This window comes from Cynocephalus volans, chromosome 1 (assembly GCF_027409185.1).
Source record: "Cynocephalus volans isolate mCynVol1 chromosome 1, mCynVol1.pri, whole genome shotgun sequence".
Classification (NCBI taxonomy): Eukaryota; Metazoa; Chordata; class Mammalia; order Dermoptera; family Cynocephalidae; genus Cynocephalus; species Cynocephalus volans.
In genome coordinates, this window is record NC_084460.1 from 245897042 (window position 1) to 245922148 (window position 25107).

The window sequence follows — 25107 nt, forward strand, 5'->3', positions numbered from 1 at the left end:
AACATTTTAGTCAGTTGTATAAAGACAACATTTAAAACTATGCAACCAAATCAATTAGTTCCTTTTATGGAACAGATTTTAAAAGATCTTTAAGACTATCATCATTTATATGATCCTTAACATTGTAATAACTACGATTAAAAAAATAAGGATGGCCTCTCTGTTTCTATTCAGATGGCCTCTCTTCACTTCTTCTTTCCCTGTGGTCATTGCACAAAGGCAGCATGAACATCTGCCTGGGTTTCCTTTCCTGGGATAGGAGCAATATGAAATAACAATCACTTCTAATGCTAATTTGAATTTAACAGAGGAAACTCTGTAACTTTACAATAAGCTGGAAGCCTAATATTTAAAAATAAGAATAAATAGCAGAAATGCAAATCTCGAGAATACATAGAATAAAAATATTTAATAATTTCTTACTTACCTTTTGCTGGAATTAAGGCAGTAGGAGGTGGGGGCTTGGCAATCTCTAGGACTTTAAAAACATAGAATGAATGTTTAGCTTTATGCATTGTTTTAGGATTATGCATTGTTTAATGTTTATTAATTCTGTGCATTATTGTTAGTCATTTCTACGATCTTTTCTAATTTGTATAATGCTTTTATAATTTTGAAATCTAGCTCATTAGAAATGCTATGTCATATTAACAAAAAGTCAAAAAGTTTGATTCTAGTTTAGGTCGATTTAAAATAATTTAAATTAACATGAAACATGAAGACAATATTAATATGTCCCATGCTAAAAAATAACACGTTTGAATTTTTTCTGCTATTAAATATAAAGTTTATGAAAATCCATGCTTTTTTGAGCTTCTTCTTATTCCATAACATTTAACAAATGGCTAGAAAAGTGTGAGTGATGAATGGTGTCTTGTGCTCCTGGATTCTCCTTTCTTTAGGAGGTTGCTGTACTCTAATCTTGGTCCGTACTCTAATCTTAATACAGCCTTCCAGGACATATTAAAAATCACAGTGACTTGAACTGATCATCTTCAAAAAGGATTTTTTTTCTGCAAATATTGACATTTAGATCAGGTAAACCAGGAAGGATCCTGAGTTGGGTTGGAGCAGCCTTTTGAAATTAGCACCGACCCTTGACTTCCTATTGGTGTGACTTGGTCAAGACCAGCTGTTGGACTAGAAGGAAAGGACTTCTTTAAGTCACCATCCAGAGATAACAGCATTCCCTGGTGTTGCCATGGGGCGCCATGGGCAGACACAGACACAGAAGGACAGGAGAGAGGAAAGGGAGAAAAAAGAAAGTTGAGAAAGAGAGAGTGAGGACTGAGTAAAAGAGGATGAGAGTAGGTGAAGAGAGAGGTACCGTCTGTGACTTTGAGCTCTTACCCTTCCCCCACCCTACGCTGTTTAGGATTTAAAATTTTTAGCCAAGAGAAAAGCACGAAGACTGACTCTTCGTTAATTAATGATAATACCTTTAGGTGCTGGTGCCTCTTCTTTGGGCTTTGCAACAATTTTTTTGGTATCCTTCTTCACAGCCTTTTTGGTCACTAAAAAATAAATGTCAGATGTAAGTAACTAAAAGTTTTCAGGAAACTAGGAGGTTTACTGAAATATTTTACTTTTTTCACATGTTGACGGTAACAAGAGACTGTGCACGTTATTGAAAGACAACTGTTTCAGAAAGATCTTGGACTAGAATGCAAAAAACATTGCTTTGGAGGGAGATAGACTATATATTGTGATCTCACGTCTTCACTGATTTTACGCCTGCTAAGGAGTTAGTTTCCAGAACATGGAAAGTGAATCTAGCTGATATCATAATAGAAAAGGGACACGTTTTTATCTTTGCTTCTCTTAGATATGAACACTAAATTTGTCAGGAAGAAGTAGATTAGTAAAATTAAAGTCTTATCTATGATATACTGTAGGAGTTTTCTTCCAATGTTGCTGCTGTTATACCTTGATCACTGTCCCTAATCATACTTGATTGAAGTCTCCAGTATCATGACTAGATAACGCTCTTTTGATTTTAAAAATATGATTTAACTTCTCCAGTTTCATACTGAGCTAAGTTTCTCAGACTTAGCCATGTTGATACTAGCATTCAGAGAGCAAATCATTCATTAAGATAAATTATTATCCCTGATAAATAGAAATGCAAATCCAATTTATGATTTTTGATTTTTGTTCCTCCCAGCTATCACAGGTAGATGAAATATATTTAACTATGTTCATATAAGTTATAAAAATGTTTCTTTTTGTTACCAAGATTGTATTAGTTACAAAACTGAAAGTTTTTATTACTGAATTTCCTCGGAGGCTAGCTGAAAAATAGCCCAAGCATTTGATACCTATTGTAGTCGGTATTAGGAGACTCACATGTCAAACCCTTAAAACTATACCAGTAGTATTGGCTTGGCTATGGAAAAACATGACTTTGACCTGCAGAATTCTTTCTGCCCATGTTTAAAGAATCTGACAGCAATTCTAAGCTCCCCATAACTCTAGGAAGTCTCAGGCCATGTGTTTAGTTGAGCAGCTTTGGGCACAAATAGTACAATTTCTCTGTTGAAATATTTGAGAGGGTCAATCTCTGGCACATTGAAGACCTTCTTTTTGGTAAACTCATGCCTTAGGTTCCAAAAAGAAAGAAAAAAAGTCCAAAATGTTCTAAATTGTATTTTTTTGTAACAAAATGGTGATTTTTTAAGAGTAGTTAACATTGTAAATGAGAAAAAATATAGAGTTTGCAATTTGACTATGAACTAGTATGGTTTATTTCCATAAGCTTCACTAGAAACTGGTTCCATTATTTTTTTGCTACATGTAGTAGTTAGGAAAATATGAAACATAAAATTAATTTTCCTTTAACGTTTAAGGGATTCCATTAAAATAAAATATTTTAACACTAAGCATAGTATTTGTTTTGTCTTACGATTTTCAGAGTTTTAAGAACATCTTACAGATTTAGTTACTTAATACTTATGAGGTTATTGCAAAAAGTCTGTGGAAAATAAAATTAAAAGATAATACGAATCTTTCCAAGACATTTTTGAAGACTCCTCACTGAGGAAATAATTTACATTTTGAAAGGCAGTTCATCGTCTTGACCAGTAGAGGGCCAACACGTATTATTGAGCAACATTTTCTGGATCGGCCACAGTGAAATTCTATACTTTGACATTTCGGTAGATGACATACCTTCAATACGTTTTGCTGGTGGTTTCTTTTCTTCAGGTGATGGTAGCAAAAGTGGGATAGGAGGAGCAACCACAGGAGGGATTTCTGAAGAAAATAAATTCCATCATTAGTAACATGTTTTAGTTTACTATTTTGTGTGAAGTATAGTGAAAAGTTTCATGCATTTCTTCCAGTACTTCAAAGGTATTATAGTACGTATTCATCAATCAGTACAAATAAAAGTAGCATATAGTTGTAATTGTAACTACTCTTTTGCTTTGATTTTCAATTACACAGTGAAGAATAAGGTAGAGAGGGTCTCACTATCTGATGTAATTTGGGCATTGGTAATTTCCTAGTGGTAGAATGTTGCTGCTCCAAGCCCCGCTGTGGAGGTGCTGGGTCTTACCTTCTGGTGGTACTGCTCTGATGGGCATAGTTGGGATTGGAACTCTGGAGTCGGGAATGTCTGGAAAGGCACATGTAATGATAAGCACAGAGGAACTGAGAACACAGATATTACACAACTAAAACGTGTTTGATGGTCAGGCATTTCCAGTAGTACAATCTAATATACAGACACAAAGATATTAGTATTCTTTTGCATGCAACCACACAGGCAAGTTTATTCCATACAAAAAAAATTGTTTCATTCTATGGCCACACCATTTGGCATAATCTTAGATAGCAGGTCAGTGAGACCTTACTATCTCTAATTTCCTAAACTCACAAAGTTTAACATTTTATTATTTTACCAAAGATAATTTTACTGAATAATATTCTGATTGAATAATATTTTACTGAAAAGAGAAATAATTTTTTTTCTACATTTTAGCTTGGCATCTGTTATTTCCAAAATTATGCCGAATTTATTGTAAGCAATGGTTGCTTGAAACAAAACAAAACAAAACTTACCGGGAGGCTTCAGCTCAAGTTTAATTTCTGGAAAAAAAAAAAAAAAATTTTTTTGTGTGTGTGTTTTGAATCATCTGGGCAGGCTACTTGTTTTGAAGACCACGGTGTGGTTTGCATGTGGTGTTTCCTCACCTTTGGTTGTTAAGTACAGTTCTGCGGTGCTTCTTGCTTCACCTCTTGGTTCCAGTCGAGCAATTACTGAATAGACACCTAAGGAGAAGAATCATCAAAATTTTGTTAACGCTTCTTTATTGAAATATATGTGTGTGTTTATAGTTGTCTTTTCTAAAGAAGTATTCTATATAGAATTACAGAGTATAAGTATATACAATGGTACAAATATATAAAACAGATGAGGGTTAAATGATATATTTACTGGAAAATCGTCAATGAAATTACCTTCATCATCTGGAGTCACATTGTGGATGGTCATATAATGGCAACGACCATCATTCCTAAAGTTGTATTTCTGGCTCTCAGTCAGTTCTGTTGGTCCTTTGTACCATGTTACAATTGCGTCATCAAAGGACACTTCACACTCAAAGGTGGCAGATTGATGCTCACTCACCACAATGTTCTGTATGCGCTTTGTAAACTGAATTGGTTCAGCTGTTTAAATACAAGGAGAGTTCAGAGTTAGATCGTGTAGAGAGGAATCTCTTTTACTGCATTTTTCTCTCAAATATCTAAAATCTCCATCTTTTAATCCAATTGTAAAATAGAAGAAAAAGTCCAAAAGTGCAAAAGAAAATGTTTCTGTTCACATTAATAATAAAAAATTATGCCAGTTCTTTAGAGTATTCCTGCAGGATTTGTGGAGGAAAGTGTAAAGAAATCTGTGAGAGTCCTTAAAATATTTATGTGAAGGAAATATTAAAGGGAGCTTATAACCCAAAAGTCAAATTAGGTTTTAAAATGTTACTAAAATGGCAGGTTCATAATAAAGGGTACATAAACTTAGTGTTACTTTACAATTTATTCCTGTGTGAAATTATTTTTTGCCCCAGTAAAATAATTCTTGCTATTCAGGATCTAGAATTGTTTATCTAATACGTAAACTTTCCCTATGAAATCATTTTCAATTCAATTGAAATCTGTACTTCTAAATTTCAAAGAATGTTTTTTAGAGTTCTGAAACCTGCTTTTTAAGCACATATGTGCACACCCAAAGAAGTCAACCCTCACTGTGAATAGCTGAAGTGTTTTCTAGGAAAATGAACTGGAGTGAGGGAGCCTTCTTCCAAATTTTTTCTAGAAATCTGGAATTACATATACAACAGTACCGTGAACATCTTAGAAATCATGGTATTCTGTTGAGCTTTTTTATTGAGGAATTACATTTAAAATATTCAATCATTTAAAAAATCATTAGCACTTTCAATTGGACCCTTTAATTTGAAAACTGTTTAAAATTTTTGAACTTTGAAATACAACTAGGCATTGATATTCATTGTAAAGTAAGTCAGACAAGTTGAAATGCTTATATAAATAAGATGTCATATAGTTGTGTCTCAGCAACTAAAAACGGGCACCAACAACTGGAAGTAGAGGCTACTAGTGTAGCCAAAATTTTTCTCAGTACAGTCTGAGAGTGTCTTTGGAAAGTGCATACACTCAAACAATTAGGAAACAAATACTGTTGCTCCTAAATTCTGAGGTTTCATTTAATTTCAGAGATGCAGAAAGTTGGAATATGATCCTCACATGAAAAATAGCTGCTAATCACACACCATATATGTTATTAATTTTATATATAAAATTTCAAACAAAGTCAGAGTTGGTCCTATAAACAAAATATCAATTGCTAGCCAATCCTCTAGATTTTCAGCTATGACATTTTGTCCTTTCCAAGATTTCTGTTTTGGGATCAGAATCACAGATATGAGAATTATGGAATTCAGACTTTAAACATAATTAACTGTTAAAAAGTCATGTTTTAGTATAGATGAAGATCTGATTTGGGTCTAAAAGAACTGGCACTTATTTGAACATGTCCCTTTTGATTCAGTATGAATTTTGAGATGTGAGTAAATGCTTTGGGAAATGAGAACACACAAGCACTGCAGAATATGTTCACTGGTAGGATCACAGGGGTACTGAACAACATCTGCCATTGACATATGCTGCATACAATACCTCCATCTGCAGTCTTTGACCCACCTTCAATTCTGAGCTCTGCTGAAGTTTCAAGGTCTTCATATTTGCAGGTGTACTGACCCTGGTCCTCTGCTCGAACATCTGCAATGGTCAGTTTGTGGACTTTGTGTTCCACTTCTGTTTTATGTCGACCTTGGGGCTTAAGGATTCTGCCATTTCTGAACCATTCAGATTTTACATTTGGCACAGAAAATTGGCATGTCATGGTGCAAGTCTGGCCTTCTTTCAAAGTAACATCCTGAAGATGCCGTTCCCAAGCAGGCTCTGTTCATGTGATACAATGGACATTTTGTTTAATATCACATGCAGATGTGCTCAATAGTAATTTAATCTCACAAGTTTTTTATAATCCATTTCTAACTTACCAATTACAGTTAGTTTAGCACTAGCAATGTGTGGACCACAAACCAATCTATAATTGCCCTGATCTTTAAGTTGACAGTTTTTGACTCTGAGTGTATGTCGATCACCATCGATGCTTATTTCAAATTTATCACTGGGTTCCAGTTTTTGAGTCCCTTTGTACCATGAGAGCTTGATTTCTGGATAATTAATCTTAATGTCAATTTCAAAGATAGCATCATTATCTTTCAAAACTGTCTGATTTTCAATATCCTTGATCAGAGTGACAGGCTAGAAGATAAGGAATTAAAACACATTAATTACTTCTTCCCTTATAATTCCCAATAATAATTGTTCACTTTATTATCAGCATGATTCATTTTACCTCGGTCTGTGACAGCCTTTGCTGAATAAATGATACAAGTTCCTCAAACTCCTTTTCCTCCTTCTCTGACTTCTCTATTTCCTCAATTTCCTGAGGAGAGAGAGAGAGGGAAATAAAAGCATTACATATGAAAAAAAAATTTGAATTAGAAGATGCATAACTATATTGAACTTCCATTCTTGATGCTGTTTGGGTTATATTAAATGATCTCATATATCTGCAGAGTTCTGTTAATTCAAAGAGGATATGTTAGATATTTCAAATGTGGATTGTTTTAGGTTAATGCTACATCCGAAGGATCGTACCAATCTATGTGTCTCTTCTTCTTGACTCAGCTTTAATAGTTCAAATGCCTGAAGGAGACCCCGGAAGTCAGTGATTCCATACATGCGGGCATATTTTTCATATTCTTTAGGATCAACATTTTTGAGAAGTTCCATGATATCAATTTCCTCTTCTTCTCCAGATCCTTTCTTTAAGACTGGAACTCTAAATGAAATAAGAAATAAAAATAAACAACCCGTCTTCTATTTATTTTGAACTGTTTATCATCATTTAAAGATTGTGATGTCATTGAGTTTTTTTTTTCTCTCTCAAAGAACAGCTCTGTGTTTTTATTCAATAAATATTAATTTTACCACATTCGCTGTGAAACAATTTAAAAATGTGCATTTGGAGATGGAATGGATTAAGATCAGATAGATCATTCTCACAAAAGTACAGAAATTCAATCTTTTCAAAGAGTTTAAGAAAGGAAAGAACAATAGAAGCATTTCTGTAAACTTTACAACCAGAGAGACTCATTCAAGAATTACAATATCAGGAAAAATAACAGCAGCAATGGAAAACTTTAACAATGGATAAAATCACAGATCATGGAAAAAATGTATGGAAATTGAATGTTGTTATATGTTTAAAAAAAGTATTAAAATTATTGGTAATTAAGGAAAATGTTTTAAAAAGTTGATCTAAAAAACGATTCATAGCACAAGAAATCACATATTTAAACAAAAATTTCATACTTAGACACACATAATACTAGAGTTTCTCTACAGACCATTTTGTTTAAAATCTTAATAAAAATTCACCTCTTTCTTACAGCTTTCTCATGATAATTCAAAATTGATCCTAATGAACCATTAACTTCCACCCAAATGTGCATTTACGTATGTTTCTGTTAAAATGTCTATATGCTTATGTTCTTTAACAATTTGAATCTTGTTGGAGAAATTCCTTTTGTGAATGGAAAATTACCATATGTGGTTGTTACTGAACTTACTTTTTCAGCATTGCTCTAAGATCACCTTCAATTTTCTCTTGTTTCTTCCTTTCATCCACCTGTAGGTTAACGTTACTTTCAATTTCGCCATGTTTGTTAAATGCGACACATCGATATAAGCCAGAATCAGTTTTTGTGGTGTCTCTAATTTCCAGCTTTGCTTCATCGCCTTTTTGGTGGATAAAAATGCGACCTCCTTGATTCAGTTGTCTCCACTTCCCTTTTGTCCATTTAACATTTGGGATTGGATCGCCTCCAACTTTTGCAATGAATGTCGCAGTGGTTTCTAAGGAGTAATAAGAGCAAGTGAATAAAAACCTTAATTTTCCTGCATTGGTTCTTCCAAAATTAAATCCTTAGGAAATGGTACAAGACAGGCGAAGACAACCTTTCACAATGTACTTACTTTCTACAACTCTGATACTCTGAGGCTCTGATACAAAAAAGAGTCTCCCATCTATTACTGCTTTCTTAGCTGCTGGGACTGCAACTGGTTTGTCTGAAAAAACACATTTACATGTTCTGTTATTACAATTACCTCAGAATGTTCCTCTATGCAAATTTTAGGAGCTTGGTGGTGTCATAAATATGTATGCTAGGATTCACTATACATATGAGGGTGGGTTATGGAAGACAAAGCAGTTTCACAGACATTTATACTAGTGATAGTTATCCCAGGCTGAACTATGATATCAGTAATGACAAATCTTATATTTCTAGACTTGGCTTTCTTTTACAGATTTTCTCTGGGGCTATGACATCAGGCTACCTTATATTATTATTACAGCATCATTTTTGGAACTGCACTAATTATACCCTCTTTGATATGGCAAAAAGAAGTTCAAGAAATAAGGTGGTAAACTTGGAGTAATTTCAGAAAATTTGCATTGAGATTATGTCTATTAAATTACCCAATACTTTAACCATAACAAAGAGTCTACAAATTGCAAATGAGTAATAATTATTTCTAAAAATCTAATTCCATTCTTATTTAAATTATAATAAGCAAATAAATTTGAGCGGTTGCTGGGTTGATCTTCATAATACTTTTGAAGTGCTTGTACCTTTAATGGTCACTTTTGATTTGGAAGTGTCACTTCCAGCCACATTTGAAGCTTTACACACATAATCTCCTGAATCTGCTTTGGCCACATCCTTGAGTTCCAGCACAGCTGTCCCGTTAGCAAAGCTGAAGCTGCATCTGTCCGAAGGCTTTACTTCCCTGCCAGCCTTCAACCACTGGATCCTAATTGGCTCAGATCCCCGGACATGGCAGCTGAGCTGCACAAATTCTCCTTCAATCACTGTCACTGGAGTAAGGTGCTGATCAAACATAGGTGGCTGCTTAGGTTCTGGAATTGAACAGGTATTTTCATGAGGAAGAAGAGAAACATAGAAGCAAAAAAGTATTAAATTTCACAAAAGAAACAAGCAAAGAGCGAGACAGTTTTGTCTCTGACAGGTGACACTTGTTGCAGTAGTAGAATGGAATTATGTGCCTGGTTTATTCCTCTCTGAAGGCAATAGTTAAAATTTGTTAGATTTTTTTAAAAGACAAAGGTTTAAAAACAAGCAAAGAACAGATGCCATGCTGCCCACAAATCGCCCAAGCATCTGTGTCCTGATTAAGTACTGCAAACATTGCACTGGCAGTTACTATGAACTTCTGTGCCACAGAGCACACTATTGATTCTCTTTTGCTGAACCCTAAAAACTAAGGGCTTATTTGGGAATTCTGTTTATCTAGAGCAGCAAAGATTGCTATCCTCTGGGATAGAAAACCAACATTTGAGTAATCCACAAGCCCCCATCTTAATATGTGATTTTTCTCTGACGTTCACCTTTAGCAATTAAATGAAGCTACAGTTGCATTTCAAATCCAATCTTAGCGCAATGGAATTAGGAGGTGAAACTGAAAACCAACAATGAAGACATGAGTGACAGTAGAAAAGCCATGTACAAGCTGGTGTTCTGTAATGGTTGCATTCAATGGTTCTGAGACCTATACATAAGAATAAGGCCAATTTTTGTGGTTGCAAGGATTGAAAGTTCTGATGTCTACACTTTTCCTTCTAAAGATAAATAGCCCCAGAATTCTATAGAAAGCATTTATCTACTCAATGGCAAAACCATCATGAACATAAATCGTGAATGTAAGCCACTGCTAAGTGCACATCCTTCATTTTACTAAATGTGTTTTAAAACTAAAGAAATCTTAATTCCACTAAATGAGTGATGAAATTTAAATTTTAAGTTAAGACAACTCAGTGATATTAACTTATTAGCAATATTAACCTATTAATAATAGCAACCTATTATCTGTGCACTCTGAGATGGTCAACCAGATTATCAGGGTTCATAATTAATTCCAAACTTCTCTAGGAGGTTAGTTTGTAAAGTTATTTTGGTGAGTCTGTGTCATATTATTTGGAAGGCATTGTGGTCGGAGAATCAGGTGAAGAATATTTCCTTAAATAACACAATGTATTTCTTTGTCTCAAACTATGACGGTGTATTTGAATACATCTTCCATAATGATATGCAACATTTTCCCACCCTTCTTTTTTTCTTTTTGAGCAAATTTTACCCCTTTTTTCTGGAATTAATATTCATTTGTAAACCAAAAACTTTGAGCAATATACATTAAACAATAATCATTTAAAAAATATACTTAAAAAAGAGAAAGTTTCAGAATGTGACGTAACTCATTGTGCTAGGTATATAACTCATAATAGGCAAGGTTACTGCAATATTTAGCAATGAACAATTTTTAAAAATTTCAAAACAAATGTGCTTCATAAAATTATGTCATTTATGTACATATTTCAAAGCAGGCTGAGACTTCTAACTACCTGAGAGAATTTTGAGATATTATTTAGAAGCCTAAGATTTTAGTCCATTTGTTAAATGACACCTACTTTGGGGAGCCACATTAAATTAAATTACAAATAATATATATTTTTAGTAAATATATATAAAGTGATGACAAGTCAGTTAAACAACATATATTTATATCTGTTGTAATTTACTTAGTCAAGATATCAGAAGAAATGCACATGGCTGTCTAATAGGCAGTGAAGAAAAACACAACCAGCTGGCAGCTGTGAATGTAACTCACCTTTGATGACAATTGAAGATGTACACAAAGCAGAGCCTGCATCATTTGACACTTTGCACGTGTACAAACCAGCATCAGCCATGCCTGCTTTCCTGACTTGCAGCACTAGTGTGTTGTTCTTGAATGTTATTTCACAGTTAGAAGTTGGATGCATCTCTATATTATTTTTGTACCAAGCAACAGTGATAGGCTGGGAACCAGCCACACGCCCTTCGAGTTTGAAAGGATTTCCTTCTGTTTCTTCTACAGTCTCTGAGAGTTTTTTAGTGAAACTTGGTGGGATTAGCCGCTCTGTAAGGAAAATGCAAGGATATAGGAAATGAAATCCAGAAGCAAGTTATTCATATGAGACTTTTCAATAAAAAAGAAGTCATATATTGAGTTAAAAATCAAGGCCAATCAACTAAGTATGACATATCAATGTATGTTCCTAAACATTTCAACCTCCTTCCACAAGCTTATTCTAAACTGTCCTCCTACTCATGGGATGGATAATAAGAATAACTTACGGCCATTTACAGAACTAGAAATTTGTAAAAAGAAGAGGATGGTCTTAGGATTATGTAGGATGTACAAAGTTCTGGAAAAATGCAAATTAAAAAAGATCACTTTTTCTCTAGAGAAGCTTATTTCCTCTTAGACATTTTAAAAATCATTTGTTTAAAAATGTCCTACATTTAATTCATTCATAATCATTTTATATTATATCTTAAGAGTGCAATTATATTTATATTATATACAAAGAGTACACTTTGTTGGACTACATGAAAAATAAATGATACCTCTTATATTAAGCTGAGCTGTGCAGGAGTCTTTCCCCACTTCGTTCACAGCATAGCAGGTATATTGTCCAGAGTCTCCTTTGTCTACTTTAAGGATAGTCAAGTGGGCGCTGTTTTCCAGATAACTAATCTGGTAGTTTCCACCACTTCGTATCTCTCTGTTGTCTTTGGCCCAGCTGACCTGTATTGGTTGTGTTCCAGTGACGTGGCACTCAAAGGCAGCACTCTCTCCTACCACAGCATCCATGGGGGCAAGGGGGATGTCAAAGAAGGGTGGGTTCTTCCCCTCTAAGAGCAGGGCAGAAAGACAAAGTTTTAGGATTGATACCTGGACCATCCCAGTTTAAAGAAATCGTAATGTTTTCTCCCAAATTTCGTATTTGATTACAAACATTTTAATTACAGAAATAAAAGCTTAAGAATCCACAGACCTGTGAGAATGAGTCTGGCACTAGAAGAAGCAGAGCCAATAGGATTTGTAGCTGTGCAAGAATACTGGCCCGCAAGGCTCTGATCTGTTCTAAAGATATTGAGAGTGGCTACGTTATCTAAAAATGATGTTTGTGCATTTGGACTGTCTTTCAGTGGCCTGCCATCTTTGTACCAGGACACCGAGATGGGTTCTGATCCAGTTATGGCACATTCAAAGACAACTGGCAATCCAACCGTTTCCTGAATATCTCTCAATTGTCGAGAAAATGATGGTGGAAGTTTTTGCTCTGTAAGAACAGGATGAAAGTAAGGAATACTTCTGAACGTTTAAAATTTACTGAATATTCTCACAATTATATATATATATATACAATATATACTTAATATATGATACAATTACATATATAAAATATGGGATTCCTATAAAAATATCAGGAAGTATTAACATCTCTTGAATTAACTTGGGGACAAAGAAAAGCATGTAGACTTTTGGAGCAAAAGTTTCACTCTGAGGCCACCTCTCATGCACAGGAGGTGCCAAAAAATCTATAAGCCAATGGAGAAATTGACTTAAGGGATGTCTCTGGGCATGCATCAGATTCTCCTACTTTTTAAGATGACTTTCTAGCAATTTGAATGAGACACTCACGGTGTGAGATTTTAAAGTATATGGCTACTTATTTTTCTTAGAGATTTAATTATAGAGGCAAATGATTGTATCATCCTTCCAATTGAAGATTTAGTCATCTTATCTTTCTCTGTAAAGGCTATAGGAAAGGATAAACCACTAACTGTATACAAAATTACTTAAGCAGAAAATTTAGCATTTTGGAAAGATTTTCCTAAAAAGAAGGCCCTCTCCAGATATTTTAAATCTTGTTCAAAAGAAACACAAATTCATTCACTTTAAAAATATTGCAATCACCTTGAACAGTAAGGAAAGTTGATGAAGAAACTTCTCCCACACTGTTTTCAGCTCTGCAGATATACTCTCCACTGTCATTACTGTTGACCTGACTGAAAACCAATGTAGCAACATTGTTCCTAAAATGCATTTTGCAGGTAGTGGTGGGTCTCAATTTTGTATCTCCTTTATACCAGGATACCCCAATTTCAGGTGTCCCAGCAAGTTGGCATTGTAAAGAGGCAGAATCTCCAACAGTAACCTTAACAGGCTCCAACTGCTTGACAAAATACGGTGGTTCTGCAGCCAAGAGAGATAACCAGTCATGAAGGAGACATGCCAGAATCATTGCTGGTCTACAAAGATACAAATGTGCAATCATGACAAACCTAGTATCAAAATCTGTGCTGAACAGGAATCCTTTCCAGAAGCATTTTCAATGTAGCAGTTGTACTGTCCTGCGTCCTCTACTGTGCTACTTGCAATTTCTAGGATTGCTGATTTTTCAGTTGTGGTTATATTACACTTCTGAGAAGGAGTTACATTTATGCCATTTTTCTTCCATGTAACCGAGATGGGAGGAGTTCCAGTGAATGTGCCCTCTAGGATTAGGGATTTTCCTTTCTCTATGCTGTAGTCATTAAGCCTCTTTACAAATTTGGCTGGGGCTAGAGTAAAAAAATTGAAAATATAAAATCAAACATGTATACACACATAGTCACATCTAATTACTGCATGCATGTTAATCGTGTAAACGTGGAATAGCAGTCAAACAAACCTTTTACGTAGAGATGTGTTGTACAAGAAGCCTTGCCAGCTTCATTACTAACTATGCAAGTATATTCTCCACTTTGTAATGTATCTACATCAAACAACTCCAGTTCCGCAACTGAATCCTCCAAAGACACATTACATCTGTCGCCTGGTATTAGTTCACTGCTGCCCTTGAACCAGCTAACACTGAAAGGAGGTGTTCCTTTTACGATGCTTGTGAAAGTAACATTGGTGCCAGTTAAAACATCCATGGGATCAGGTTTCTGAACGAAAGATGGTGGTTCTAAACACAAAAGCACATGCCAAAAAAAGTTTAAGATTTGTTAATTTTGATAATAAAATTGCTTGATAAATTATGAAATGCAATTCTATTTTACTGTATTTTAAACTGACCTCTCACAGTCAAAGAAGCACTACATTCATCAGAGCCAGCCACATTAGTAGCGATACATGTGTAGTAGCCTGCATCTGATTCTTCTAGCATGTTCACAGTTAAAGCACAAGTGTTATCCGTCAGCGTGGTCTGGTATTTCCTTCCAATGCTGATCTCGTTTCCTTCATGGAACCAGGAGACAGATATTGGAGGTGATCCATAGACTTTGCATTCCATTACAACCGAGGAACCAGATAGACCATTTGTCTCTTTCAATTTTCTTGTGAATGAAGGAGGAATAATTCGATCTGAATGTGAAAAAAAGCAAAAAAACAAAGGACATCAGTTATAAAATGACTTGAAGAGAGAAAATTGTTGTCTTTTTGATGGAATACCCCTAGATCCATTTGGCTCTTTTTCAAGGGTATTAAAAAATTCTCGTGGTTTCATACAACCGAAGCCTGGAGAATCAATGGGGTGGGTGTGCTACTTGACTTGCTAGGGATTTTGGTCTCTCTTTGCTGTGCCTTATTATATGGTGAATTATTCCATCATAAGTGATAGTAGAAGACTACTCTAACCTTATCCAGGGATTAAGTTTTACTCCTATCACCCTTTTGGAAATTCCTCCAAAAGAAAGGAATATCATTTTTGAACACGATTTTCTTCTCTATAGATATGTCTGGTTTTGCTGATTTAGAGAATGTCAGACTCATGTTACATTGCAGAAGATGGAGCTTCCCATACACATACATGAAAATCAGAAACAACAGTATTAAAAACCTAACCAACCAACCTGAAACTTGAACTGAGGCTGTGCAGCTGTCTTTGCCAACAGGGTTTTGCACCTCAAAACTGTATATTCCACTGTCACTCGGTGCCACGTTGATGATCTTAAGGCCAGATACTTTGTTGAAGAAGCTTATTTTGTATTTGTTGTCACTTGTCAGCTCTTTTCCATCCTTAAACCACCTGGTACTGAGTTCAGGTGTGCCAGCTACTGTACACTCCAAGGTACAGGTATCTCCCGTGGTAACTTTTATGGAATCTGGCTTTTCTACAATTTCTGCAGGCTCTGGAATGAGATATACATGACTTTCACATTTTAAGATAAAATTGAAAAACTAAAGAAAACACAGACCTTTGTAAGTGTTTGCCTTGTGTTCATGATCACATCGTCTTTGTACTAACCGAGGACAGATAGTGTGGCGGAGCACTCTTGCATCCCGGCATCATTTTTGATCTGACAGGTGTATTTCCCAGCATTGGCTGGTTCCGCTCTTGAAAACTGTAGGGTTGCAATGTTTTCTGAATAAGAAATCCATATGTTGTCACTTTCTCTAACGATTTCCCCCTTCTCTTTGAACCACACCACTGAAATGGGCTCAGCGCCTTCAACAGCAGTCTGCAGCTGAACCTCCTCACCAACAATAGTGCAAATGTCACTGAGCTTCTTCATAAATCTCGGGGGTGCTGATGAAAAAAAGAGGCAAATCAGGCTTTTAAAATGTGTGGGACTGATAGTATTTCCCTCAAATCATGAATCCTAGGAATCAAACCAGTGATAACGTGTTATTTCCATTTCTTAAATAAGAGGCATTTTTGGTGTAGGAGAGCAAGGACACATCCATGTTTTATTAAGTAGAAAAAGTCAAATATCTTGTCTTCTCCAGATTTTTAAATCCAGTCAAAACCTATTGGCAAATTGGTTAAGAGGACACTTGGTAGGATTTAGAAAAGTGGAGCAGACTAAATGTAAAAGGATTTGGAAGGGGAAAAAATGGAAAAGACTGGACCATAATTAAGGGGACAATAGAGTATTAAAATTAGCAGGAAAGTAGTGAGGAGAAGAGAATGAAACCAACCTACCTTTCAGCGTGATGGAACCCACACAAGTGTCACTTCCCACGTCGTTTGTGGCTCTGCACTGATATTCCCCAACGTCTGCGGCGTCGACATTGAGGATGTGGATACTCGTAAGGAAGTTCTCAGACATTATCTTGTACTTCTTGCCACTCCTAAGCTCTCTCTTGTCCTTATGCCAAGAAACTTGAAATGGGGGAGTACCCCGAAGCTCACACTCAAGGTGAACATCAGCCCCTTTCAGTGTCTCAATGGGATGAGGCTTTTTGTGGAAAATGGGTGGTTCTAAAATTGGAAAAAAGGAAAATTAGGATCCACTCTGTAAGTATAGAGTTAAAAGGAAGAATCAGTTTTTTATTCAGAGAGGGAGCAAACATATCACTTTCAATTTTTTATTGCATTCTTTAAAAATTTAAAACATCGAGGGAGAGTCCAACAGGGAATTGAGAGGACAACTAAAGAGGAGGCTACCCACAAAAGTGGAGCAGGAGCTGACCTTTCACTTTTAGGGAAGTGCTGCTGCTTGCACTGCCTGCAGCATTGTGGGCCTCGCATGTGTAGTCTCCGCCGTCTTCCACGCTCAGCCTGTGCATTTCCAACGCTGCCATCGAGTCAATGAACGACATTCTGAATTTACTGCTCTCTTGAATTTCAGTCTCGTCTTTGTACCAAAAAACTTTGATTTCTGGAGACCCGCCTATTTTGCATTCATATCTTGTGTATTCACCCTGTTTCACAATTCTTGAAGCTTCTAGCTTCTTAATGAATCTGGGTGGTTCTATGGAATCAAGAGAGGAAAACACAGGGTAAGGAATGGAAAAGACACGTGTAATTCAAGATGAAGTGAAAAGAGGAATCTCTGTCAGAGAGATCTTTAGTGCTGGAAAACATATTCATTTGCTGCAGTTCAAGGAAGAACAAGTAAAACCTAAATCGAACATTTCTAAAATAAAATACATTTACTTTTGTAAACACCAAAGTCATGTATTACTGCTAAAGGAAGGAGGAAAAGATATTACTCTCTATTGTGCAGTACTCTTCCCAGCAAAAGAATCACTTCTTTAGTGCCAAGATCAGAGGCAATAGCATGTATCTGTCAGTGGAAGCCTCTGAGGTTCATGGGGAGTGAGAGTCTGACTGTTCCCCTACATGTGAACCAGTGGAGGCCTGTCTATTTCTTAAGGCTGTAAAGATACTGGTTATGTACCGAGAAGAGCCAGAATAGCAAAATGGGTCAGATATCTTAATACTCTTAAAGTGCCATTTTCTCTTATGGGCCTTAAACAGATATTTCTTCAGCCTACATAATTTCCCTTTGAAGTGGGTGAGAGCAATGCTTTCTTCATTAACTGAAGAAAAAACTCAGGCTAAGGGAGGTAAAAATGATTAGCTATGTGTCATAGAGCAAATGGGCTGCTAAATCTAATTCTATTTTAATTTCAAGACATTTATAAACCACCACCACAAAAGCCCTTGCAAATGCTCTAACAGGTTAGACCAGCAGTGCATGGAGTGAAGTATTTAATTTCTGACAATAGCCATGAACATGTGGTAGAGAGACAGGACTGTTTTCCGTAATATCAGATATTGGTGTACTTACTCCCCACCCCACATGACTGCCACTATTATTTAAGTCGGCTCGTGGAGGAAAAGAAGTTGACCTTATAATTCATCTGGATTCTTCTTGAAGGGCTTGATAGTTTGGGGCTCTGCTATGCTTTAGAGGGATAAAACCCATTTGTTCACTAAGTACTGTGGAAATAAGTCATTGAGTTAACTTCCTTCTTTTGTCCTATGATAACTTCTTTGAAACTAGGATTTTCTTGCAATTCTGTGAAATGTTTTTGTTCACTGTCTTCCTAGTGTCTATTTTTAGTCTTTGAAAATGGACTGTCAGTCCACATTTTCCCAGTTTTATATTTAAAAGATTTTAAACTTGTCCCTATCTGCAAGGCCTTTGATCCTTTTGGTCATTTGTAATCACTAGACCATGGTCCTAAACATAGCTTTCAAGCACATCCACCCTCCTATATTTTAAGATATTCAAAGTATAAAAGATATCCTGATGCTTCATTCAAACAAGTACCTTGTACACCCAGCTGAGCAGAACAAGAGTCTTTTCCAGCGACGTTGCTTGCGTAGCAGGTGTATTGCCCAGCATCGCCTTTGCCTACTTTGAGAACTGTCAGAGTGGCAGTATTTTCAACCAAAGTCATCTTGTAGTTGCCTCCAGGGCGAATCTCTCGGTTATCTTTAGCCCAAGTGATTTTGATTGGTGCAGTTCCAGTTACATGACATTTAAAAGAACCACTTCCTCCAAGAGCAAGATCTACTGATACAGGCTTTAGATCAAAGAAAGGAGGCACTTCATGCTCTGAAAAGAATGAAGACCAACATGGTGATTTCAGTTTCCATGCTCCCAGACATGGAGCAGAAACCAAATGTCCTTTAGTGGCCCTGAGCAATGAAGCTGTTTTTTTAATGAAGAAGTAGTGTGATAAGCTACTCACCTGAGAGAATGAGCTTGGCACTGGATGAAGCAGTCCCAAGAGGATTAGAAGCTGAGCAATTGTACTGACCAACATGGCTCTGGTCAGTTCGCAAAATCTGAAGAGTTGCTACGTTATGAACAAAAGATGTTTGCAAATTAGAATCATCTTTCAGAAGTACCCCATCCTTGTACCAAGACACTTGAAGAGGTTCTGAGCCATTGATGCGACATTCAAATGCGACTGGGAAGCCAAGAGTCTCATGAACGTCTTTCAGTTTTCTTGTAAAGGAAGGTGGAAGTTTGCGCTCTGGAAAGAAGTTACAGGTAATCCTTATTAGCAAAAAAGAAGCCATACGTAACATGTTTCAATCCACTAAAATTTTGATGGTTTTAAGAAAATGAATCTGTCAACACACAGCAAGACTTGGTAAACAAAACTGCCATCACCTTTGATAACAAGCACAGCTGAAGAAGCGACTGCCCCCACACTGTTTTCTGCCTTGCACGTATACTCTCCCACGTCACTGTGATCCACTTTGTTGATTACTAAGGAGGCAACATTATTTTTGAATTGCATTTTATATGCAGGAGCTGATCGAAGCTTTGTGTGTTCTTTATACCAAGAAATTCTAATTTCTGGGGTTCCGTCCACTTTACACCGTAAAGTTGCAGGTTCTCCAATGGTTGCTTCCACATGTTCCAAAATTTCAATAAAATAAGGTGGTTCTAAGGTATAAAGGATGGTAATCAATCAATCAATCATGCTAACTAAAAGAAGATATTTTAAAATAAATAAAACAGAGGAATAAAAAGAGGTAACTGTCAACACACCTAAAACAGACACCAGAGCCTCACAAATATCTTGACCGGCCTCATTTTCTATCAGGCAACTGTACTGTGCATAATCCTCTATTGTGCTGTCAAGAATTTCCAGTATTGTCGATTTTTCTGTCATGGTAATACTACAATTTTGAGACTGTGAAAGAGGAAACTCATTCTTCATCCAGCTCACTGAGATCGGAGGCGTGCCGGTATATGTGGCTTCCAGGACTATGGGGCTTCCTGTCTCAACACTGAAGTCAGCCAGTCTTTTCACAAAGGTGGCTGGTTCTATAAAGAAAAAATACGAGGGCAAAATTCACATCTTCAAATGAAGACTTAGAAAAAATTTTAAAGGATGCACAACTTGAAGAACAGAGCAAACCTTTCACGAAAAGATGTGTGGTACAGGAAGCGCTGCCCGCATCATTGGTAACAAGGCAAGAATAGTCTCCGCTCTGCAGTGGCTCCACCTCGAACAACTCCAGCTCTGTGATGAAGTCTTCTAGAGAGATGGCACATGACTCCCCTGGCACCAGCTCCCTGCTGCCTTTAAACCACTTCACCTTGAAGGGAGGAGTGCCTCTAATGACACTGGTGAACGTGAGGCTCATTCCGGGCAAAACTTCCACAGAATCAGGGATTTGTTCAAAAGACGGTGGTTCTAGACATCCCAGGGGGAGAGAAAAGAAATCCAAGTGAGAAATGCTTTTCTACTTAAAGAAAAGGGAACGAAGACTAAACATGAGGACAGAATAAAGAACTTCCAGGCAAGGCAGACATGAAGTCAGGTGGACGAGGCGTCAGAGAAGCGCTGCCCTGTCTTTGCACACTGACCTTGGACGGTGAGAACTGCTGAGCATTCATCGGAACCAGCTACGTTGGCAGCCACGCACGTGTACGTGCCCGTGTCAGAAGGCTCCAGTGAGCTCAGATTCAAAGTACAGACGTTTTCCAAAAAGCTGGATTGACATCTGGGCCCACTAACGATCTCGTTTCCATCCTGAAACCAGCCAACTGAAATCGGAGCTGAGCCAGAGACCCGGCACTCTAGAACAACCGAGGCCCCCAGGATGGTGTTCAGGTCTTTCAGCTTGCGGATGAAGGAGGGAGGCACGACCCGATCTGTGTGGAGAAGGGTAGTTTTCCATTTAAAGGGAAGTTTTATTCTCTCCTCCCCCAGGAAATATTGTATATTCTAAAATCCTCATTCCACTCACCCGAAACATGGACAGATACAGTGCAGTTACTTTTGCCAACATGGTTTTTCACTTCAAAGCTATATAACCCCTTGTCACTCATTTCTGCACAGGGGATTTTAAGGGAAGCCACTTTATTGATGAATGTAATGTGATGTTTGCTGTCGGCAGATAATTCTCTTCCGTCTTTGAACCACTTGGCTGAAAGTTCTGGTGTTCCAGTCACTACACACTCTAAAGCAAAAGGATTTCCAGTAGTGACAGTCATGGGTTCTGGCTTCTCTATGATTCTGGCTGGTTCTAAAAGGAGAATTATATTGCATTGAAAACAAAGTCACCTTTTAAACTCAGTGTGTAATCAATATTTTATTGTATAAGAGCAATTGCAGAAATGATCATGGGTCAATTAACTTGATTTTTTCTCAGGCTGTACTTTGCTACTAACCTAGTACAGTCAAGACTGCTGAACATTCTCTCATTCCAGCATCGTTCTTGATCTGGCACACATATTTTCCAGAATTAGATGCTTCTGGGCTCCCCAATTGGAGGGTTGCAATGTTATCAATGAATGAAATCCTAGTGTTTTCACTCTCTCTGATGACGTCACCTTTATCTTTCAGCCAGACCACAGAAATTGGCTGGAAACCTTCCACTACAGCACGTAACTCAACAGGATCTCCAATAAGGGTTGAGGTGTCACTTAGCTTTTTCACAAATCGTGGAGGTTCTAATGAAAGATATTTGCGGTTAGAGAGAGAAAATACGAGAATCACAGCCACATAAATTATTAGTCAAGCAAGAAAAAGATAAGAGGAAGAGGCATATGTTTATGTGCCTTGTACACAAACCTTTGAACTTGACTGCGCAAACACACGTGTCACTTCCCACCTCATTAGTAGCTTTGCAGTGATATTCTCCTAAATCTGCAGCTTCAAGGTTAAGAATATGAAGACTCGTATCAAAATTTTTCGAAGTGACTTTAAATTTCCTGCTGCTTCGAACTTGCTTTCGATCTTTAACCCATACTACTTCAAATGGGGGAGTGCCCGAAATTTCACATTGGAGGATCACATCAGAACCTTTAAGGGCTCCTACTGGAGGAGGCGTCTGGGTGAACACAGGAGGAGCTACCCGAGGATAAAGAAAAGAAAAAAAAAAAAGAAAGAAAGAAGATGAACAGAAAGAACATCTGCTTACTAAAAAGGAAAAAAAATATTTTAGAATCTACAATCATTAAGAGTGACTGCTGTGACCATACGACAATGCATGCTGACACAAGATATGACAATTCATAAAAACTACTTGAAGATTTTCAGGCAAATAAATAACCTTTTTATTTTGGAACACATAACATTGCTGCGAAGGAATCCAAATCAGAGAATGAAGAAAGAAAGAAGCTTAGTGTGTCTAACCTTTAACTGTCAGTGCTGTGCTGCAGCTGGCATCACCAACACCATTATGTGCTTCACAGATGTAGTCCCCACTGTCCTCAGCACTGGCTTCATTGATGGTGAGCAGTGCCACGGAATTAATGAATGACATGTTGTATTTCCAACTTTCATGTAGTTCACTGTCATTCCGGAACCACAGAACTTTGATTTCTGGGGAACCACTTATTTTACATTCCAGTTGGATGGATTCTCCCTGCTTTGCAACTTTTGAAGGTTCTAATTTCTTAACAAACTTTGGAGGTTCTAGCAAACCAAAGAAAAAAGTCAGTAAGGGATATTTACATGCCAAAATAGCTTATCTTTGTAGTTGAAAGTCCCATAAGTTCGTATTCAAACTGGTTTATTATTAAGAATATATTTGCTGAGAATTTTGTGGTTAAAAAAAAAAAAAAGCTATCTTTTCTATTAAATAACTTTTATTATTTTTAAGAGAATTTAGTTGATACATTTATTTTTGCAGTTTGAATATATGAGCTAAAACATATAAGTTAATGTATTATAGACGTATTTGATCAAAATTTAGTAAGGACAGATCAGAACATCATATAACGTGAAAGAATGACAAACGGGGAATGGATAATTGAAACAACATTTAACAAATTTCAATTAAACAATACTCTTTGATTACACTTAGAGTTACACTAACTTAAAAAACAATATAAAGAGAAAACAGAACTTTGACTAATGTTGCCTCCAACACCCGTGTATACATTCTGACATGTTCCAGTTAGTTTATCTCAAACATTTAAAAACTAAAGAAACTTTGACAATTATGCGAATGTGGTAAAGAACAAATACTGGCAAATGCCATGTAATGATACCTTTTACACTAAGTTGAGCAGAGCACATGTCTTTGCCAACGTCGTTGGTTGCTTGGCAAGTATATTGACCGGAGTCTCCTTTGCCTACTTTAAGAATTCTCAAGTGGGGAGTGTTTCCCACACATGTGATTGTATAGTTTCCTCCAGGACGGATCTCCTTGTTATCTTTTGACCAAGTGATTCGCATTGGTTGAGCACCAGTAACATGACACTCAAAATCAGCACTTTCTCCAGCAATAACATCTATAGATACAGGCTTGATGTCAAAGAAGGGAGATTTCTTAGGTTCTGGAAGATGAGAAGAAAAAGCAATGTATATTTTTTTGCTTTTTTCCATTGGCCTTTTGTAATTTGACAATGAAATAAAAAGTCATGGTTTGCAAAGAGAAAGATTGACATGGGAACAAACCTCTTGCTGTCAGTCTAGCACTAGAAGATGCTGTTCCAAGTGGATTGGAAGCCGAGCAAGAGTACTGGCCAGAGTGACTCAAGTCAGTTTGCAAAATTTTTAAAGTTGCCACATTATCTATGAACGATGTCTGCAGATTTTCGTCATCTCTTAAAAGTACTCCATCTCTATACCAGCTCACTTGGATGGGTGCGGAGCCATTTAATCGACAAGTGAGTGTAACCGGTAACCCAACAGTTTGCTCAACGTCCTTTAATTGTCTTGCAAAGGAAGGTGGGAGCTGGCGCTCTGTGGGAAGGCAAGTAACACTTGAGGCATTAGTACATGAAATGAAAATTTCCCCATAAAGATAAGAGTTAAGATAAGAAAAAAAGAAACTTCCATATTTCTAAACTAATATCATCACCTTGAATTCTGAAGACAGTCTTAGAAGAAGCAGTTCCTATACTATTTTCTGCTTTACATGTGTATTCTCCACTGTCATTGATATTCACTTTATTAAAAACAAGAGTGGCCACATTGTTTGTAAAGTAGGTCCTGTATTCTGGAGTTGGCCGTAACTTGGTGTCTCCTTTGTACCAAGACACTGTAATTTCTGGTGTCCCAGCAACTTGGCATTGTAGAGAAACTGAATCTCCGACTGATGCCTCCAGAGGTTCCAGTTCCATAACAAAATAAGGTGGTTCTAAAGAAGAAAGGCTCACCATCAGAAAACAGAACGAAAGAAAATCAAACAAACCATGCTACATGTTACATGAATGCAAATCATTTAAGACAGAATAAGACAACACACCTAATGTAGATACCAGAGCTTCACAAACATCCCTTCCCGCCTCATTTTCAATCTCGCAAGAATACTGCCCTGCGTCTCCTTTTGTGCTATTCAGAATTTCCAGGATGCAAGTTTTCTCTGTTGTGATTATGTTGCATTTTTCAGATGGAGTTAGGTTAAAACCATTCTTTTTCCAGGTGACTGAAATTGGAAGTGTTCCAGTGTAGGTGCTCTCGAGAATTATGGACTTCCCTGGTTCTACAGAGTGATCACTTAATTTCTTCACAAATGTAGCTGGTTCTGGTAAATGACAAAGCACAGCAGTTAAACACAATACAAACACTAAGCTCTCTGTGTAGAAGAATAGGCAGGGGAATGCAGCAAACCTTTTACAAAGAGACGAGTAGTGCAGGACGTTTGGCCAGCATCATTAGAAACCACACAGGTATATTCCCCACTCTGAGATATGTTGATATTAAATAATTCCAGCTCTGCCACAGTGTCTTCAAAATAGATGTTGCACCAGTCTCCCTTCACCAGTTCTCTGGCACCTCTGAACCAGCCAACCTTGAATGGAGGAGTTCCTCTAATAACACTTGTGAAAGTTACATTTTTGCCTGGTAGTACTTCCAAAGGTTCAGGTTCTTTCACAAAAGATGGTGGTTCTATATAGA

General features: G+C 36.9%; 1 protein-coding gene across 22 annotated transcripts in view; it reads right to left on the minus strand.

The window, feature by feature from the left end:
• Window positions 1-25107, minus strand: part of TTN (titin) — a 268315-nt gene that overhangs the window by 160560 nt on the left and 82648 nt on the right. For all 22 annotated transcript variants that reach the window (XM_063115514.1, XM_063115619.1, XM_063115522.1 and 19 more), the window contains exons 70-109: window positions 24820-25098; window positions 24455-24733; window positions 24068-24346; window positions 23662-23949; window positions 23253-23540; window positions 22393-22674; window positions 21829-22107; window positions 21426-21707; window positions 21002-21280; window positions 20619-20906; window positions 20167-20445; window positions 19794-20072; window positions 19410-19688; window positions 18982-19269; window positions 18558-18845; window positions 16968-17249; window positions 16478-16756; window positions 15800-16081; window positions 15405-15683; window positions 14629-14916; window positions 14240-14518; window positions 13851-14129; window positions 13483-13761; window positions 12557-12844; window positions 12126-12413; window positions 11344-11634; window positions 9290-9577; window positions 8632-8724; window positions 8226-8511; window positions 7252-7435; window positions 6947-7036; window positions 6585-6852; window positions 6223-6483; window positions 4462-4671; window positions 4195-4272; window positions 4063-4089; window positions 3557-3616; window positions 3169-3252; window positions 1440-1514; window positions 428-478 (exon numbers count right to left, since the gene is read on the minus strand). In XM_063115514.1, coding sequence (XP_062971584.1) covers window positions 428-478; window positions 1440-1514; window positions 3169-3252; window positions 3557-3616; window positions 4063-4089; window positions 4195-4272; window positions 4462-4671; window positions 6223-6483; window positions 6585-6852; window positions 6947-7036; window positions 7252-7435; window positions 8226-8511; window positions 8632-8724; window positions 9290-9577; window positions 11344-11634; window positions 12126-12413; window positions 12557-12844; window positions 13483-13761; window positions 13851-14129; window positions 14240-14518; window positions 14629-14916; window positions 15405-15683; window positions 15800-16081; window positions 16478-16756; window positions 16968-17249; window positions 18558-18845; window positions 18982-19269; window positions 19410-19688; window positions 19794-20072; window positions 20167-20445; window positions 20619-20906; window positions 21002-21280; window positions 21426-21707; window positions 21829-22107; window positions 22393-22674; window positions 23253-23540; window positions 23662-23949; window positions 24068-24346; window positions 24455-24733; window positions 24820-25098 — 9405 coding nt within the window. The remainder of the gene's footprint in view (window positions 1-427; window positions 479-1439; window positions 1515-3168; window positions 3253-3556; window positions 3617-4062; window positions 4090-4194; window positions 4273-4461; window positions 4672-6222; window positions 6484-6584; window positions 6853-6946; window positions 7037-7251; window positions 7436-8225; window positions 8512-8631; window positions 8725-9289; window positions 9578-11343; window positions 11635-12125; window positions 12414-12556; window positions 12845-13482; window positions 13762-13850; window positions 14130-14239; window positions 14519-14628; window positions 14917-15404; window positions 15684-15799; window positions 16082-16477; window positions 16757-16967; window positions 17250-18557; window positions 18846-18981; window positions 19270-19409; window positions 19689-19793; window positions 20073-20166; window positions 20446-20618; window positions 20907-21001; window positions 21281-21425; window positions 21708-21828; window positions 22108-22392; window positions 22675-23252; window positions 23541-23661; window positions 23950-24067; window positions 24347-24454; window positions 24734-24819; window positions 25099-25107) is intronic.